This window comes from Mirounga leonina, unplaced genomic scaffold, assembly GCF_011800145.1.
Source record: "Mirounga leonina isolate KUSES-001 unplaced genomic scaffold, KU_Mleo_1.0 Mir_115, whole genome shotgun sequence".
Classification (NCBI taxonomy): Eukaryota; Metazoa; Chordata; class Mammalia; order Carnivora; family Phocidae; genus Mirounga; species Mirounga leonina.
Window position 1 is genome coordinate 1,884,851 of NW_023270268.1, and position 16,489 is coordinate 1,901,339.

General features: G+C 46.2%; 1 protein-coding gene across 6 annotated transcripts in view; it reads left to right on the forward strand.

The window, feature by feature from the left end:
* Positions 1–15,154, forward strand: part of UBP1 (upstream binding protein 1) — a 54,329-nt gene extending 39,175 nt beyond the window's left edge. For 3 of the 6 annotated variants that reach the window (XM_034991503.1, XM_034991523.1, XM_034991518.1), the window contains 8 exons: positions 1,025–1,128; positions 3,208–3,262; positions 3,925–4,018; positions 6,870–6,960; positions 7,721–7,836; positions 9,959–10,101; positions 11,041–11,092; positions 13,138–15,154. In XM_034991503.1, the coding sequence (XP_034847394.1) occupies positions 1,025–1,128; positions 3,208–3,262; positions 3,925–4,018; positions 6,870–6,960; positions 7,721–7,836; positions 9,959–10,101; positions 11,041–11,092; positions 13,138–13,208 (726 nt within the window). In that variant the 3' untranslated portion in view covers positions 13,209–15,154. Of the gene's footprint in view, positions 1–1,024; positions 1,129–3,207; positions 3,263–3,924; positions 4,019–6,869; positions 6,961–7,123; positions 7,633–7,720; positions 7,837–9,958; positions 10,102–11,040; positions 11,093–13,137 lie in introns of those variants that run through there. The other 3 variants (XM_034991513.1, XM_034991532.1, XM_034991535.1) reach the window with 2 other exon arrangements.
* The last annotated feature ends 1,335 nt before the right edge of the window (positions 15,155–16,489 follow it).

Below are 16,489 nucleotides of genomic sequence, written 5' to 3' on the forward strand. Positions count from 1 at the left end.
TAACGACTGAGCCACCCAGGGGCCCCAAGAGTCATATACTTTTTTATTTATCCTAATATCTTTGAATGGTCTTTTGCTTGGTTTGGGGGAGGGTCTTCTATCCCCCGTCCATGGTGAGGTATAATGACTTTTTGTGTAAAATGGGAGAATAATGATTCTGAAGGGGGCCTTGGAACCGAGGACGTCCTGACATGGACTCATTCTAGATGGAATATCAGGGAGTGAGATGGACTTGCTCCATACGTAGCTCAGGTTTAAAGACTTGTACTTGGCTGCCCTGGCCTGCTCAGCCTGCTCAGCATGCTTTTGACTTCAGCTTTTTCACCTCTCCTGATTGTAATAGTCAGTGCATCTCTTTGTATCTTTGCTCTATCTTTGGTCAGAATGGGACCCGGGTTGGAAAAATGCCCTAGATCACCATGCCCCTTCCAGAAACTATAAATACTAAACATGTGTAGAGAGACATGGTAGAGAGACATGGTAGAGAGACATGGGCAGCACGGTACCTGTTGATGTGTGTTGATGCTAGGCCTGCTTCACCTTGCTTGGGGATTATTAATTTTAGAGGAATCAAGGAAGCAAGTGGGTACTGGCCAGGCTGCTCCTTGGGCAAGAGGGCAGAGGAGCGCTAGGGGGACAGAGCCCCTGTCACTGTAGGTGTCAGATGTCGCTTGTGAATCCATTCTTGCCTCTGCTGTTCTAAACCTTGATAGGTACCTGCTGCAGAGCTGATAAACAGGGAAGTGGAAGTTCTTGGAGAAGTATATGTTAAAAATGCCTGCATACATTTTGCTGCTCTCATCACTCAGGTCTTCCCTGAGATGAATCCGTGTATAGATGCAGGTGGCAGGGAAAGCCACACAGAAGTAAATTTGATACGTTTCTGTGAGGTTGCTTGATGAGTGTCAGGTGTCTTGTGTTTTATAACTTCGCATTTGGCCAGACTAGAGAGTGACTTACAAAAATATTTCTTCCATACACTTCTAAAAGCCTCCCGTTAATTTATTTTTGTTTCTATCCTTAGTGTTCTCCATGGCCCGATACCCCCACAGCCTACGTGAATAGCAGCCCTTCCACAGCGCCCGCCTTCACGTCCCCACAGCAGGGCACCTGCAGCGTCCCCGACAGGTACCGCTTCGTGCCGTCGCTCACCCGGGGCTGGCCATGCCGTGCTCCTTCATTGCCGTCCCTCTCACTTGCCAACATCCTCTTTTGTATATATATCTGAGGTGTATGGTCATGGGAGCTAGCCGCCTCAGTTTCAGAGGAGAACTGTCTTTTCTTTGCTTGCCAGCCTTTTTGCTCTTAGCCCTTCATGCCTCACACATTCACAGCCGTAGAAATTGTAGAAAAGGGGGCGTTTTCAAGCTGCATTCTTTGAGAGAGAAAAAGAACATGAGTGGAGTTCATGGATAGAGAAGGACTGTGAGTTATTAAGGTGAAACTTGACTTGGATGTGTTCAGATTGCATTTATTATAAAGAACGTTTGTCTTCAGTGCGCACCGTATCAAACAAGAGCTGTTTCCTGCCCTGTTTTTTCTGCCTCACAGTATACACACTGTTTACTTACTTATTTATTTATTATGGTAAGTTTTTAAACTTAAAGGAAAGGCTTTTAATTTCTAAAACTTTACTGTGGTTTTAGAAATGGGGATGGTGGACTTGTTCTATTTTATTCTCTGGCTGTGATTGGCATCTGTGAACCCTGCAGGCTCTGGGTGGGGGCAGGGGACGGTGTCACAGGGGTCCTGCAGGTGCCACATGGTACCCCGGGGTTGGGGGGGGCCTTGCCTTCCTGGGGCTCTGCTGAAGAGTTGATTCCGAGCAGGTCAGATCAGAAGTTTCTCGCTGGGAAGGAAAGTTACACAAGACTGCTGAGGGAAAGGTTCTCCTCCTTACACTCGGGCCCACGCCGACAGCAGGTCTGTCTCGGTCAGCTCTGGCTGCTATGACGGAACACCAGACCAGGGCCTTAGAGACAACAGAAACTTGTTTCTTGCAGTTGTGGAACTGGAAGTGTGAGGTCCGGGTGGTTCCGGCGAGGGCCCTCTGGGTTGCAGGTGCCACCCGGGTCCTCCCGTGGTGGAGCAGAGGCCCTTGTGATCTTGCCTTCCTGGTCATCTCTCAGGGGTCCCACCTTCTCACGCTGTCATGCCGGGGGGGTGAGTTTGGTCAATGTAAGCATTTTGAAGGAACACAAATATCCAGTCTGTAACAGGGTCTGATAAGAACACAAACAAAAACATGCTTTTCCCTGCAGAGATGAGTAGATTGGCAGGCAGCTCATCTTGTAGATCTTTGTGCTTTTCGAGGAGGAACACACTCTTGGACTGTGCGTCGGAGAGACTAGGGAGTGGCATGTCCCCATGTGGGGGCCGTTTTAGTCTCAGCCCAGTCCGAGTCATCTTGGGCCACAGTCATGACTTCGGAGGCTGGCTCTGGGCTCCCACACTGCTGGCTGATCGCGCAGTTCCCGGGAGCCGCGCACCTTGCGCTGGCCAGGACCTGTGCTCTCTGCTCTGCAGGTGACGCACACCTTCCCTGTCTGCATGGGCCCAGAGGGGCAGTCACCAGTCAGCATTGGAACTTACGTAATTGAAGTACAGGCGCTGAGGAAGGGGTCTGAGCCCTGGACCAGGAAGGCACCACACTCCCTGTGGAGTTGTCTTCATTTTCGTTTGACCTTAAAAACTCAGAGAGAGTGGCACACCTTTGTTCCTTTTGCTTCCCTGAGTTTCTCTCTCTTTACTCATGGGTAAATATTAATTAAAGGGGTATCATTCTCCATTTTTACTTAGGACCATTTCTTGGAGCTCCTTATTTTATTAAAGTGTGTGTGTATGTGTGTGTATTTTGCAGTTACTTTTAACTCTTTATCTTAATTTCTCATATCTTTTTCCTTACTAAAATGAGTGAGTATCCTTCAATTTCCTGGCACCCCTGGAAATAATTGGAATCCTTTTGTTTCCTAAAACTTGAAGTTCTTACTAGAACTGCTGGAGGAGGAGGCACCAGTTAAACCGCCTCCTGTCAGTTTCATCATACTCCCTGACCAGTGGTGCCAACATTCTTAATTGCAAATCTGCATGCTCTGTTCTACAATATTAGATTAAATTTACCCAGTTTAATACCCTTTAATGTCTTGATTTAAGTGTGTGTGTGTGTGTGTGTAATAATTCTCCTTTCTTTCCTTCCGTTCTCCCCAGCAATTCTTCTTCCCCAAACCATCAGGGAGATGGAGTTTCACAGGCCTCCATTGAAGTAAGTGTTTTCATCCTGAAGCTGTCCAGTGCTCTAAGGGGTCTGCGTTTTTTTTGTTTTTTTTTTTTAAGATTTTATTTATTTGACAGAGAGCACAAATAGGCAGAGAGGCAGGCAGAGGGAGAGGGAGAAGCAGGCTCTCCACTGAGAAGGGAGCCCGATGCAGGGCTCGATCCCAGGACCCTGGGATCATGACCTGAGCTGAAGGCAGCTGCTTAACTGACGGAGCCACCCAGGCGCCCCTGCAATTTTTTTTTTTTTTTAAGGTTTTATTTATTTATTTGACAGACAAAGAGAGGCATAAGCAGGAGGAGTGGCAGGCAGAGGGAGAAGCAGGCTCCCCGCTGAGCAGGGGGCCCGATGCGGGACTCGATCCCAGGACCCTGGGATCATGACCTGAGCCGAGGGCAGTCGCCCAACCAACTGAGCTGCCCAGGGGCCTGCGTTTTAAGGCTCTTAGAGGGGCTTGAGGCATTATTTGGGTCTTTGAGTAGTCAGACCTGTCCTCCTCTTGGGTGTTTTTTTTTTTTTTTTTTACTTTAACCTTGGAGGAGTTCTGTGTTTTGTTTAAGTGTTGTTCTTTATAACATGCCAGTGACTTGGGGGTTTTTTGGTAAGTTTGAATAGTTTCTTCTGTTTGTGTTCATTTTCTTTGTTAATAGCAACTTCAGCCTTCAGCCACGATCCAGGAAACACAACAATGGCTGCTCAAAAACAGATTCTCTTCCTACACAAGACTGTTTTCCAATTTTTCAGGTATGTTTTGTGTGTGTGCATCTTTGTGTACATGTGTCTTTTGTACTTGTTTCTGTACTTTTATTAACCTTAATTTAAAACACTTTTTTGAAGTAATGATGGATTCATACCCAGTTTCATCTAGTGACATCCTGCATACCTCTTGTACCAGGAAACTGACATCAGTACAATCTCCCAAAACCAGTTTCATGTGCCTTCATTTTTGTACAAGTGTATAGAGTTCTGTGCAATTTTTCTCATTTTATTAACTTCATTTTGAAGTAATTTTTGCCTATCTTTTGCAAAGTTAATACAGAGGTGTTCTATGTACCCTTCACTCAGTTTCTCATATAATCGTAGTATGATCTCAAAACTAGGAAATAGACATTGGTGCAATGTGTGTATATAGTTCTGTGTCATTTTATCACATGTATGGATTCGTGAAACCACTACCGAAATTAAGATACAGAATTACAGCATCACCACAAGGATTTCCCTTATGCTTCCCTGCCCCTCCCCCATTCATACCTGTTCCCTGGCAACCATTAATCTGTTTTCTGTCTCTTGGATTTATCATTTCGAGAATGTTGTATATAATTGGAATCACATAGTATGTGACCTTTTGAGATTGGCTTTTTTTTCTGCTCAGCCTAATGCCCTTGAGTCTATCCAAGTGATTACATATAGTAATAGTTCCTCTTTATTGTTGTGTAGTAGTATGTGATATGAATCTACTCAGGTATGATTTTTGTATACTTAAACTTTTAAGTTTTTCTTACAGAGTTAGCTAAGGGAGTATGTTGGTTTTTTTTTTTTTTTAAGATACTATTTATTTATATGGGGGGAAGAGAGAGAGAGCATGCATGCACAAGTTGGGGAAGGGGCAGAGGCAGAGAATATCCTAGCAGACTCCCTCTGGGTGTGGAGCCTGATGCGGGGCTTGATCTCACGACCCGTGAGATCAGAACCTGAATCAAAACCAAGAGTTGGACACTTAACCAACTGAGCTGCCCAGGCGCCGCTGTTGATGGAATATTAAAAGGGACCAAGCAGAGCTTCTCCAGGTGGTGCTCTCTGTTTAGAGAGACAGTGATAGATAGACCACGTGGGGCGGGGGGCAGCATTTCCCAAGTGTATTTGGCCCTGGGACCCTTTCCCTAACATAGCCTGGCTAAACACCTCCCGAGAAATTGCTGGGCCACACTAAACTGGTAGTGAGCTTGCCTTGCCCATGATGCTGTGGGGCCAGGGAAGTGCAGTACTGGCAAGCCTTCGAAGAGGACAGAACTGCGTGCACACGCCTGGCCTAGGGGAAAGCTTGATTGCACAAAGAACGTGGTTTCCTATTCCGTCAGCCATTTATTGCGATGTTGTGCAGTGAGTAGTCATTCCCTGTGTAGCTCTTTGTCTCTTTAAAATTAAAGTACTGCATGAAAGTCTTGCTGGCTTGTAGCCACATTTTTATATGACTATATTTTTATCTGTGAAAAATTGGAAATTTAAAAATTTCATTGTGTGGGGAAGATGCATCTTGAACCTTCATAGGGAGGACACATGAATGAAGAGCAGAGCACATACAAAAAGCTCCGGCAGTGGGAACCGAGGGAGGTCCTGTTAGATGAATCCATGTTTCTGTCTGGAGAAGTTTAAGCTCTTTTCACTGTGAGCAGCACTCCCATGGGTTGGCCTCCTGCATTTTCCTCACCGAGGAGCTTCCCAGCAGAACCGGAAGGAGAGGGTGAGGCTGCTGGCTCGGAGCCTCTGGGCACTCACCTTCAGAAAAGGCTGTGCGCACGAGCGTCTGTCCAGTTCTTTGTGCAGGTTGAGGGGATGCACACACCCATTCCTGGCCACAGCTGTGGGCCCCAGGAGAGACCGGGGCCAGCCAGTCTTTGCTTCCCTGGCTCTGAAAAACAACTCCTTTAGTGTTCGTGCCTCATGGGGGTGGGCTTCTCTGGTCTTTATTTCTTTTACAAGCTAGAAGTTAACCAGGCTCTCCCCTTCAGGCCTTCAAAAATAGAAAGACAACCCCATTATCTTGTTACATACCTAAGCAGCAGGTACTTATTACATGAAAGTCATGCCTTAATCCCAGAGGTCATCTTAATTGTACCAATAAACTACATCTTGAGTGTTAATAGAGGGAAAAAAGAGATTACGGACACATTCAAACATAAAAAGTAGGAGAGTATGAACTTCCCTGTAACCACCCCCAGCCTTTGGTCGGTTTTGCTCTCTTCTCTCTCCCGCTTTTCTATTCTATTTTAAAGCAAATCCTAGATACTGTGTCATTTACGCTGGCGATCTGTGGGGGAAAATCCTTTCGTAGGATTTTCGCTTTCGTACTAGAACTGGCTGCTGACAGTTACGCTGCAGAATGTTGGCAAGTGTAAAGAGGCCTAGTCCTAACTTAGCCACCAGCTTGGGCGGGTCCCCAAAACGCTAGACTTCCACTTCCTCTTTTTGTAAAATAAAACATTATTATTGTGATCTCAAGGTTAATTATCTGGGGTCAGAGTCCTGTTTATCCACAAAACCACCAGCCAGCCAAAACAAGGTGGGCGGTGAGGTCGTGTGCGGGGAACAGACAGGCCTGTGGGCCCCGCGCATCTGTCTGATTGACCTGCCTCTGCGCTTCTGAGCCCCTCCTTCGTACAGGGCACGGAAGTGCCAGCATTGTATTTACTTGTTTGCTTTCTCCGTGGGGCAGGGAGTGTGTGCACGCGCTCGTGTTTGTGTCGAGTGTGCACGCAGGAGACCATGGTGGTTTTGAGGGACAGCTCACTGTGTGAAGGCAGACGCTGTAAGGCAGCCAGTCCTGCTTGTTCTTTTTCCATCTCTTTGAAAAGAATCTCTTTTTGCTGTTCTCCAGGTGCCGACTTACTAAAACTGACAAAGGAGGATTTAGTACAAATTTGTGGTGCAGCCGATGGAATTCGGCTCTATAATTCCCTGAAGTCCAGGTAAAATACTGATAGGAACTGTTTGCTTGAGCTGAGGACGTGCCTTTGCGTGGGGAGTTTGGGCAGAACGTGGCCGCGCTAGGTTGGCGGTTGGCGCACGTGCGCGCTGTGGGGCGTGGGCGGCATTGCGCTCACAAGAAGACTGTTTTGTGTGCACCCTCAGGGCGGGCCCAGGTATGATGCAGGCACTGATGAGGGCAGAGGTAGACTGTAAGGCTGTAGAAATGCACATGGGCAGGACTGATTTCTTGAAGACGACTGGGTTTGTTGCCAAGAAAACAAACTTCTCATTTAGGTGAGCGATACAGAATCTATGGTTTTCAAGGTCATATGACTAATACTAAACAGTTGTTAAAAATGTAAACTTCTGATTGTGAATGAAAATGATGGGATTGTAAACTCTTCGGGCTTTTAAGATGCATTTACTATCGTTGCTATTTCTAGACTTGTGGCGTGAGAATTCCATTAAAATTGAATCTTATTAACTTTAAATTGCTGACTTAATCTTGAAACTTAAATTTACCAGCATCTGACAGACCATCTCAATGGTTTAGAGTCTGGATCATCAGATTAGACCACCTGTGATAGTTGGTGTGAGGTGTGTGTTTTTATATTTTTACTAGTCATTTATTTCGTGTAATGAACTAATACCGTAAAGTCTGCGTAAGGAAATAGAACCTAGAGTCCTGTAGTTGGCATCTGTACCTGCTGCGGGGCGGCGTTCTCCCGCCGGCTCACACGGGGCGTCTTCTGATTGCAGGTCAGTTAGGCCCCGCTTAACCATCTACGTCTGCCAGGAGCAGCCGAGCAGCCCACCCCTGCAGGGCCAGCAGCCGGCCGGCGGCGGAGGCGACAGTGGCGGTGGGACGCCTTACGGTGGGTCCAGAGCGCACCTCGGACAGCGAGGCAGAAACAGGAAGGCTGGGTGGGAGTGCAGACCGCATGGGGTTGGGCAGTGGTCCTGGGGCCAAGGCCTCCCCAGAGAGGAAGCGAGCTGCCTTTCTCTGTTCTCGCCGCCACTCTCCAAGTCTCCTTGCTGGAAAGAAGAGCTAACAAGCAAAAGCCCAGCTCAAGTGCTTTTTGGAGTTTTGCTGGCTTCTATTCCCCCCCACAAACCTCAGATTTACTGAAATGATGAGTATAACATTGGTAGCATGGCAAGAAAGCAGGAGGGTTTTTCTTTTTTTTTTTTTTTCCTTTCCATTTTACTGACTGGGGGGAGAAACATAAACTGTCACATGTGGAGAGATTCATGTGCGTCCCAGCACCAGGTGCACGGACTTGTGTCTGACGTGCAGCCGGCCAGTGCTGTGAGCTGTGTGCTGAGCACTCCACGCCAGTAGCCATCCTTCTCAGCCTACGGATTCTCCTTACTTGTATAATAGAGCGTTGGCTGAGGGCAGAAACAGACCCTGGCCCTTCTCTCCTCTGAATATGGCCCTTAAAAACAAAAGCAATTACACCTTTTAAAGGATGTGTTTTCTTATTTGTAAGGTTGGGTGCGTGGTAATACCTTCCCTCTTCCCTCTTCCCATATTCTGAAACAAAATAAGGGCAACACACTCAGAATTTTCCAGAGAGAAGTGTGTTATGGAATTCACAGAGGCGATCATTTACCCTAATTTTGGGTAGAGCTCCGAGAATCACTTGGTGTTCGAAAAATCCAAAAGAAAGCATCACTCTTGTGAGCCTTTCCACTTGGTGTCATTTTGACTTTAAAAGCTGTGAATTTGAAGACTAAAGATACAGAGGCTTAGCTTGAAACGGTAACATTCTAAAGGAGCTCTCCAGTATCACCAGGATCTTGTATATCATTTCCATCTATGCGGTCAGGCCTGTTGGACTGGGGAACGTGTTTGTGGAGGAGAGTGGGAAATGTTGGCCAACTTAGCCCTAGATCAGGGGTTTTCTAAGTTTCGGCAAACTTCCCTAAAAGGCCAAGTAGGAAATGCCTCTTTGTGGACTCGGGGGGCTCTTTCCCACCAGCCCTGCCATTGCGGCGCCAGAACCAGCCCAGACCAGATATAGTGATGGGTGCGGCTGTGTTCTGATACAGTTCTGTTGGGAAAGAACGAGTGAGAGCAGGGCTGGGCTCACACAGGCTGTAGTTTGGGGACTCCGCTCTAGATCAGCTCTGTGTCTCCCCTTAATTGTAGTTCCACATCCGAAGCTTTCCATAATGTGTAATTAGCAGAGGTTTCCGTTATTGTAAGCACACAAGAAACCCCAGTTTGGGGAAGCCAAGTTCTAGCACTGATGCTCTGCTCGCTGGCTGGCTGGCTTAGGCCGTAACTGAGCAGGACCTACAAGAGCCGTGCTCGCTGCAGATGCACTGGCAGCAGATGGCGGCTGCTGCAGAGTTAAAGGTTCCAGAAACCCGGGCCCCTGGCTGGACTGCACTGCAGCTTGTGGGAAGCAACAGTAGGTGCCACTGTCCACGTCCTTAGCTTTTTATGCTGTGTCTTCTACACCGTGTTCCATTCACTCTCGGGGGGATTCCTTGGGATACATTCCCCATAGTAGGATTACTGAATCAAGAACAGAGTTCTTTTTATATATCACTAGAAACACATGATGTTTGAAAACTGCTTTCTTCAGCTATAATTTATATACCATAAAATCCTTCCACTGTAAGTGTCCAGTTCCAAGACAGTTTAGTCACTTGAGAGTTTTGCAGCCATTACCACCATCGGGTTTTAGTAGTCCCATTACTCCAGAAAGGCCCCTGTGCCCATTTGCAGTTAATTCCTGTTTGTTTTTTAAGAAAAATTAAAACCTCAGATCCTTCTGTACAGATATTAGTGTTAATGTTTATTAAATTGTACGTGTGGTATAATTTATTATTATTTCAGTAGGTGGTAAGGGAGGAAAGAAATAACTAGTTCCCATTTTTAATTTTTATATATTTTTTAGTACTTTGAAAGGGGTGATCTTCTTAGAGATGACATGGAAAACAGATCAAAGATTACTGCTAAAATACTCTTATTTTTTATTTCAGTGTATCATGCAATCTACTTGGAAGAAATGGTTGCTTCAGAAGTTGCTCGAAAACTTGCATTGGTGTTTAATATTCCTTTCCACCAGATTAACCAGGTCTACAGACAGGGGCCCACTGGTATTCACATTCTTGTTAGTGATCAGGTAACGTGAACTGGCCGTGCCATTGCTTCTCCCTTCCACGCTGGCCTTTATTTTCTGTCACTGAAGAACTCCGGAAAAATTCTGTGATCTCTTGTGCAAGTACTCCTGAGAATCAGTTTTAAAGAGCTGGGGTCAAATTTGTAAGAATCTAAAACCAGGAGTTTCGGGTATCCTGGTGATACAAGGGATATAAACCCAGACCTATGGCTTGGCCCCCTCTGCCCTCCACCCTCCCTTAAACACTCACTGGGGGCTCCGGGGTTAGTGGGGCTTTGGCCAGGTTTATGTAGGGGGGTCTTTGGATGTGTTTTCGTTTTCTTTCCTATTTGATGACTGATCTTTATTTAAAAAAATTTTTGTTTTTAAAGATTTTATTTAGTAGAGAGAGAAAGCACGAGTGGTGGGTGGGGGGGGCAAAGGGAGAGGGAGAAGCGGGCTTCCCGCTGAGCAGGGAGCCTGATGTGGACTCAATCCCAAGACCCTGGGATCATGACCTGAGCCGAAGGCAGACGCTTAACCGACTGAGCCACGCAGGCGCTCCTGATGGCTGGTTTTTAAAAACATTAAGGTTATTGTTCCCCCAGTGTTCCGCGACAAGCAGGTAATAATAGAAGACCGCTAAGACCGTGACTCTTTTGAGAGTTGTTATTCACAGGGCCTGTCGGGGAAAGCTCCCAGTGGGTCAGGTGGGTTGTAGGGCTGTCTCAGGGACCGGGCACGGGCAGGCCTCGCCAGCACGAGGCCCCGCCAGTGCAGCAGGTGGAAACGTTTACTACCTTACGCTGCCTTCATCAGTTACCGTTTCGACCACCGAGTTCTGTATTTGTGCAACAGTATATAGATGATGACATTTTCCTGGAGCTGCCAATTCTATTCTTTTCTGATCAGCTCAGAAAAAACAGTTGGATCTTAATTGTGTTATCTGCTTTATCCTTCTAGATGGTTCAGAACTTTCAAGATGAGAGTTGTTTTTTATTCTTCACAGTAAAAGGTACTTTGCATGAGTGCATGTGTCTTGAAATGCTGAAATCATGAAAGATGATGTGTGCCTGTAATCAGTAGTCATCTTGTGTGTTTACTTTTGAAAATGCTGGCTTTACTAGTTTTAAGAGTTTGAAAAATGAATCGAGAATATTCCTAGTGGTTAATAAACTAGTAAATAAGAGGAGTCAGTCCTAGATTATTGGGAAAAAATACTCAATTCAGCCACCATTTTCCTGAACACCTTTCAGACAGCTTTTGGTGCTAGAAAGGTCTTGAACAGAACATTCCGTGGAACTCCTAGCGGGGAAAGCAAACCAGAATTAGCCACCAAGTGCATACAATTACAAAATCTTTTAAGTGCTGTGAAGGAGTGGGAAAGTGGGGGTGCTTGTGTTTAAGGGGGTGCCGGGTAGGGGGACATGGAGCAGATGAGCGAGGCCTCTCTGAGAAGGTGTCAATAATGCTGAGACTTGAAGAGTGAGGGGAGCTGCTCACCCTAGGAACACCCCAAGGGGGTATGAGGCTGTGTGCGAAGGAAAGAGCCGGGCTGCTGTGCAGGGCCTAGTGAAGGCTGTGTCAGGGGCACACGGAGCAAGATGGAGTCAGGGTGGGAGGTGCAGTCTGGTGTGCAGGACCTGGTATAACGGTAGTTGAGATTTTACTTGAAATGCGTTGAGAAGTCCGTGAAATTGTTTAAACAAAGAAGGAATGTGATTATGTTTTTCTTCCACTCTTGCAACTCTGTGGAGGCCGATGGGAATTGGGGGAAAGCTGGAGGCAGGAGGCAGGAGAGGTCACCTAGGTCTGACACATTTATGGGCAGGTCCTGCTGTGCTCCACAGTTGAGCGGGGGTCGGGGGAGGGCGGGTGACTCTTGTAAGAGCAGCTGGGCAGACAGTGTCCCTAGTAGAGAGGCAGAACCGGTTGGGGGCGGGGGGCGGCAAGAGTTCCATTTCAGATGTGCTTGGAAAGGTCAAGTTGGCAGTGAATTGTCCCTGTCTGGGGCTGGCAGGAAAGGCCTGGGCTTGAGATGTAACTGGGAAGCCTTTAGCACATCAGCAGTGACCCTCAGCTGTGGAAGTCACTGTGGTCATTTAGGGAAAGAATATATGGAAGGAGGGCCCAGATGGGTCTCAGAGAAGTTCCAACTGGAGGGCTAATGGAGGGATTTTTAAATGAAAATTATGATGAGGAGAAGAGACTTAAAAGTCCAGTGAGTTAAGATCCAAATCCAGTCCGAGCACAAAAGCTGCAGCTCGAAGAGCAGGTCCTGCACCCCCCTTCCCCGGGAGGCGCTCTTGAAGGGCGGAGTGCAGAACAGCAGCGCCCTGCATTTGCCACCCCGTCGGCGGCGTGGTGGCTCCAACCTGGGCTGGCTCACTTCCTCGTTCGCTGTCACAGCACCTTTGGCTTAGTGCTCTTCTGCTCAGCGTTTTGTTGTCAAAGCAATACAGCTTTTTACTCTGCAAAACTCAAATTGTCTAAAAAAGGAAATTCATACTGTAATCGGATGGTTGTGTTCCGTGACAGCAGGGGACGTTGCTAACGTCAGACACCACAGGACATCCCCTCCAATCTCAGGATGCTGTCTTTCAGAGTCCTGTCCTCATGAAAATATTTCTTTTGTTCCTTGGTGGATGCCTGTACCGCTTCTAGCCATTTCCTGAGAAACACTAGGCCGTCAGACAAAAGTAGTGATATTTTCAAAACGTTTCAGATCTGCCTCTGAGGAGCTCAGAGCTGATTTCCAGGGAAGGTTGGATGGATGCACTCAGTGTGTGTGTGTGTTGTGGGGAGTTGGCTGTGCTGGGGCCTGCCGCGGCGTCCACACCTGCTCCCGTGCCCCTTTGTTTACGCCGCCTGGGCCGCTTGTCTCCATCCCCGCATGCCCCAGAGCGGACCGGCAGCATGGGCCCGACATCAAAACATGAAATACCTCACCAGGGACTGTGTGCATGCTCTTTCTCTAGAATCATTTAAAGGTAGCTGCAAGTGGGATGGGAAACTGCAGCTTTCTGGGAGTTTTCAGTTTAACGGCCTTGGTTTTCCTAGGCCTGCCTGAAAGAACTGTGTGTCACATCTCTTTTTCCCTGCAGCTGAGAACGGTGATGGTATCCACATAGTTTTGAAGTGACGTCGTACTTAGTCTGAACTATATTCAGTACCAAATAAAGTCACGCTTAAAAGTGTGTGAAGACTGAATCCAAGAAGTCCTGGGATTGGATTTTAGCGTATGAAATGTTTCATATTGAAAACACAAGATGACCTTTCTAATGAGCTGTATGAGAGGTGAATCTCCTCACTGTCACTGCCATAGCCAAGCATCCTCGTGAGCGTGAGCACGTCGGGACAGTGCGCGTGCGGCTCTGGGGGCCACGTGCCGGCGGGGCTGCCTGCTTCTCTGGCAGAGGCCAGTAGATACAGTTCCTAGAAGCAGCCTTTGCTGTCTTTTTACACTGTATGCGGTTTGGAAATGAATGTAAAACATACTGTGGGCATTTACCTTTCTGTGCCAGTTTGGCTTTTATGGCCTGAACCTTCTGCTGCCCCAGAGCGGGGGTGGGGGACAGTGCTGTCGTGGAGCCGGCACGGAATCTGTCTGCAGGTGCGATGTGCCGAGACCGTGATCGTGGGTCAGGTAAGAGGCTTGGCGCCTTCTCGGAAGAAATCATGTCTGAGGGTATGTGTGACGGGCTCGTGCCAGATCGGGGAAGACCCAAGCCAGGAAGTCAGCCTTGAAACAAACTGCATTATCAAGAGTACCTTGGTGAGAGGATCAGTGTAAATCCTAATAGGTACAAAGACTTTTGTGTTTTTGCTTTGTCCCAGATTTATTGAAAAACCTTTTGCTTTTGCTTCCATTTTTAGCATTTTGTTTCTGGTTTTCATTTTTGAACCCCCTTGCCTTTTAAACTCATGTGGTGGTCCTCCCTTTCTCTGTCCCTCCCCACCCAGCACCATCCTATTCTTAAAACATTTTTAAAGCCCTGTCCCAGACAATGGAAACAGGTGACCTAGGTAGGGGGAAACGTAGGGTCATTTCTGATGTGCTTTAAGGGGTCTTTGTTATCAACAAGTTGAAATTATTCACGGCAATTGAGATGTCATAAATGAAACACTAAATTGTACTGTAAAAATTCTCCACACTTCTGAAATATAAGGAGCTTTAGTATAATCATGGGTAAATATTTTGGTGATTGAGAGGCTTTCTTAAACACCACATAATAGCTTCTTCTATAAAAAGGGTGCCTCTTCCACAAAACCAAATGCTTGTCTGCCAGTACACTTCTCAGAGGGAGTCCACTGCTTTTGCAATTTTCCTGTCTTTTCGATTCCCTCTGCCCAGAGCCTTCCCCACACGCACCGGCAAGCATCTGTGAGGCCTGTGGTGTAGCAGACCAGTTCTTTAAACTTCAGTTCCCCTTTAACTATAGCATCTCTGACCAGTTACGCAGCTGTCTTGGTTCTGAATGTGTTATTTGAATCTTATCTTTGTTCCGGCAGAAATAGGAACGAGTAATTTGGGCTTTGAAATCTCCCAGAAGACAGACTAGTTCAGTGTGTAAAAGCTTTGACCTTCTGTGTTTTATTCTTAAAGGGTTATTGGATACAGAGAAGCCCAGTCTCTAAATATTTTCATCTTCAGTTTGAAAATATCTGTAACTCCTATAGGCCCTAAAAGCAGAGGAATATTTCCTTTCTGTCATCTCCCTTTGCTTTCATATGAACACGTTTTCTGTTACCAATCACTTGGGAAAGAAGTGAGCATATCTCTTGTTTCAGATTTTTGCTTGTCTGTTTAGCATTCCTTTTTGAGTCTCAAGGTATATGGAACAATAAATGTCATTTAAGGCTGTATGCTATTTTGAATTCCTCATCAGGTTTTAGAAGTGGGGTTAAAAACACTTAAAAGCTCATCAAACTTGAAATTATACTAAGCAGCATTGAACATTAGTCTGTCCCAGTGAAGCAGGTTAAATTATGGCACCAGCAAATTTGTTACTTTGTTTTTTTAATAGTAGGATGTATACATTTCAGTATAATAAATGTTTTCCGATTGTTTTGCAAACGCGTGTCTCATTTAAAATACCAGTTCCTGACAGTATCCCCTCAAGTCCTGGAATCGAGGGGGTTCCGTGCATGTGTTCTGAGCCCCCCTAAGCCCACATATTGTAAGAGGTGAGGCCTAGGTGTTGTGTTCTTTTCAGTTTTCTCAAAGCTGATGCAACGGAGGACAAATTATTCCATTCACTGTTCCACTCCTACAGAGGAAGCAAACCTGATTTTCTCATCTGAGAAACCTCACCTGAGCTATTCCTGTCTTCTAATGAGGTCATAGGTCATTGAGGAGTGAGTCCAGTAACTGATAGGTTGTGTCCTGGCTCAAAGAAGACAGTATAGAAAGCCCTGGTCATAGAAAATTTTAAAACAGAGACTATAATTTACTGAAGCTTATGCTCTTTATTTAAATAGCTTCCTGCATCAGACATGCCCCCACACGTAGTGGTGTAAATGTGTATGAAAATAACCACTGCGGTATATACACACACATTCTAGACCTGGGAATATTGGAGGATCTCGTCAGGCGGTGAGGTCCTCAGGGCTTGAATGCTTATTCTGATGATCTTGTTAAATTAAGGGATCATGTATGCACCTGCCTTCTCTTCCCCTGTGCCCCTAAATGGTCCGTCTGATGCAAGCACGGCTGGTCGTGGGAAAGCACCGTATAGGGCTTGCTGCTCCACTCCAGCTTCCCGTGAGCTCCGTGCTCTTCGTGGTGGGGAATGGCTGCTAGGAAGGGTCAGCTGCCATGAACACTGAAGCTGACGATGTGAGAGTGGCGATGGGTTCCTAATCTTCATAAATATCACACATGTGGACAGCACAGGATGGAAACTAGAGCTTATCTGATTTTAGATAATATGAGGAAGGTCTGAATTTGGAAAATGGTTTCCCATCCAATGGTTTTGCTCAGATTTGTCTGCCATTAAGGTTATAGCAATAAAACCCTCTGACTTAAGCATTGCAATGGTTTATTCATTTTTATATTGAGTCTAAAAGGTGCCAACACTTTACTGATCTGAGTTTTAAGTGTGTACAATTTTTGAATAGTTCTGGTGTAACTTGATTTCTAAGATTTTAAAATAAACTTGGAAAAAATCACACCCATTCTACATGCATCCATTCATTATTTTTAATTGATTATATATATTGTAGATAACTTAAGCCTTAATTCTGTTTAAGGTCCCCCAAATTTTGTGAGAGATGACATGATTAGCTTTTCTCCTAGAACAAAAATGCACTCTGTGCTGTAGCGCCTGCCACAGCTTATTTGCAGTCTGGCCACACAGACTCTGAGTTGTGTTTGTTTAGCTTTTGGTCCCCGGAAGTGTATATGACAAGT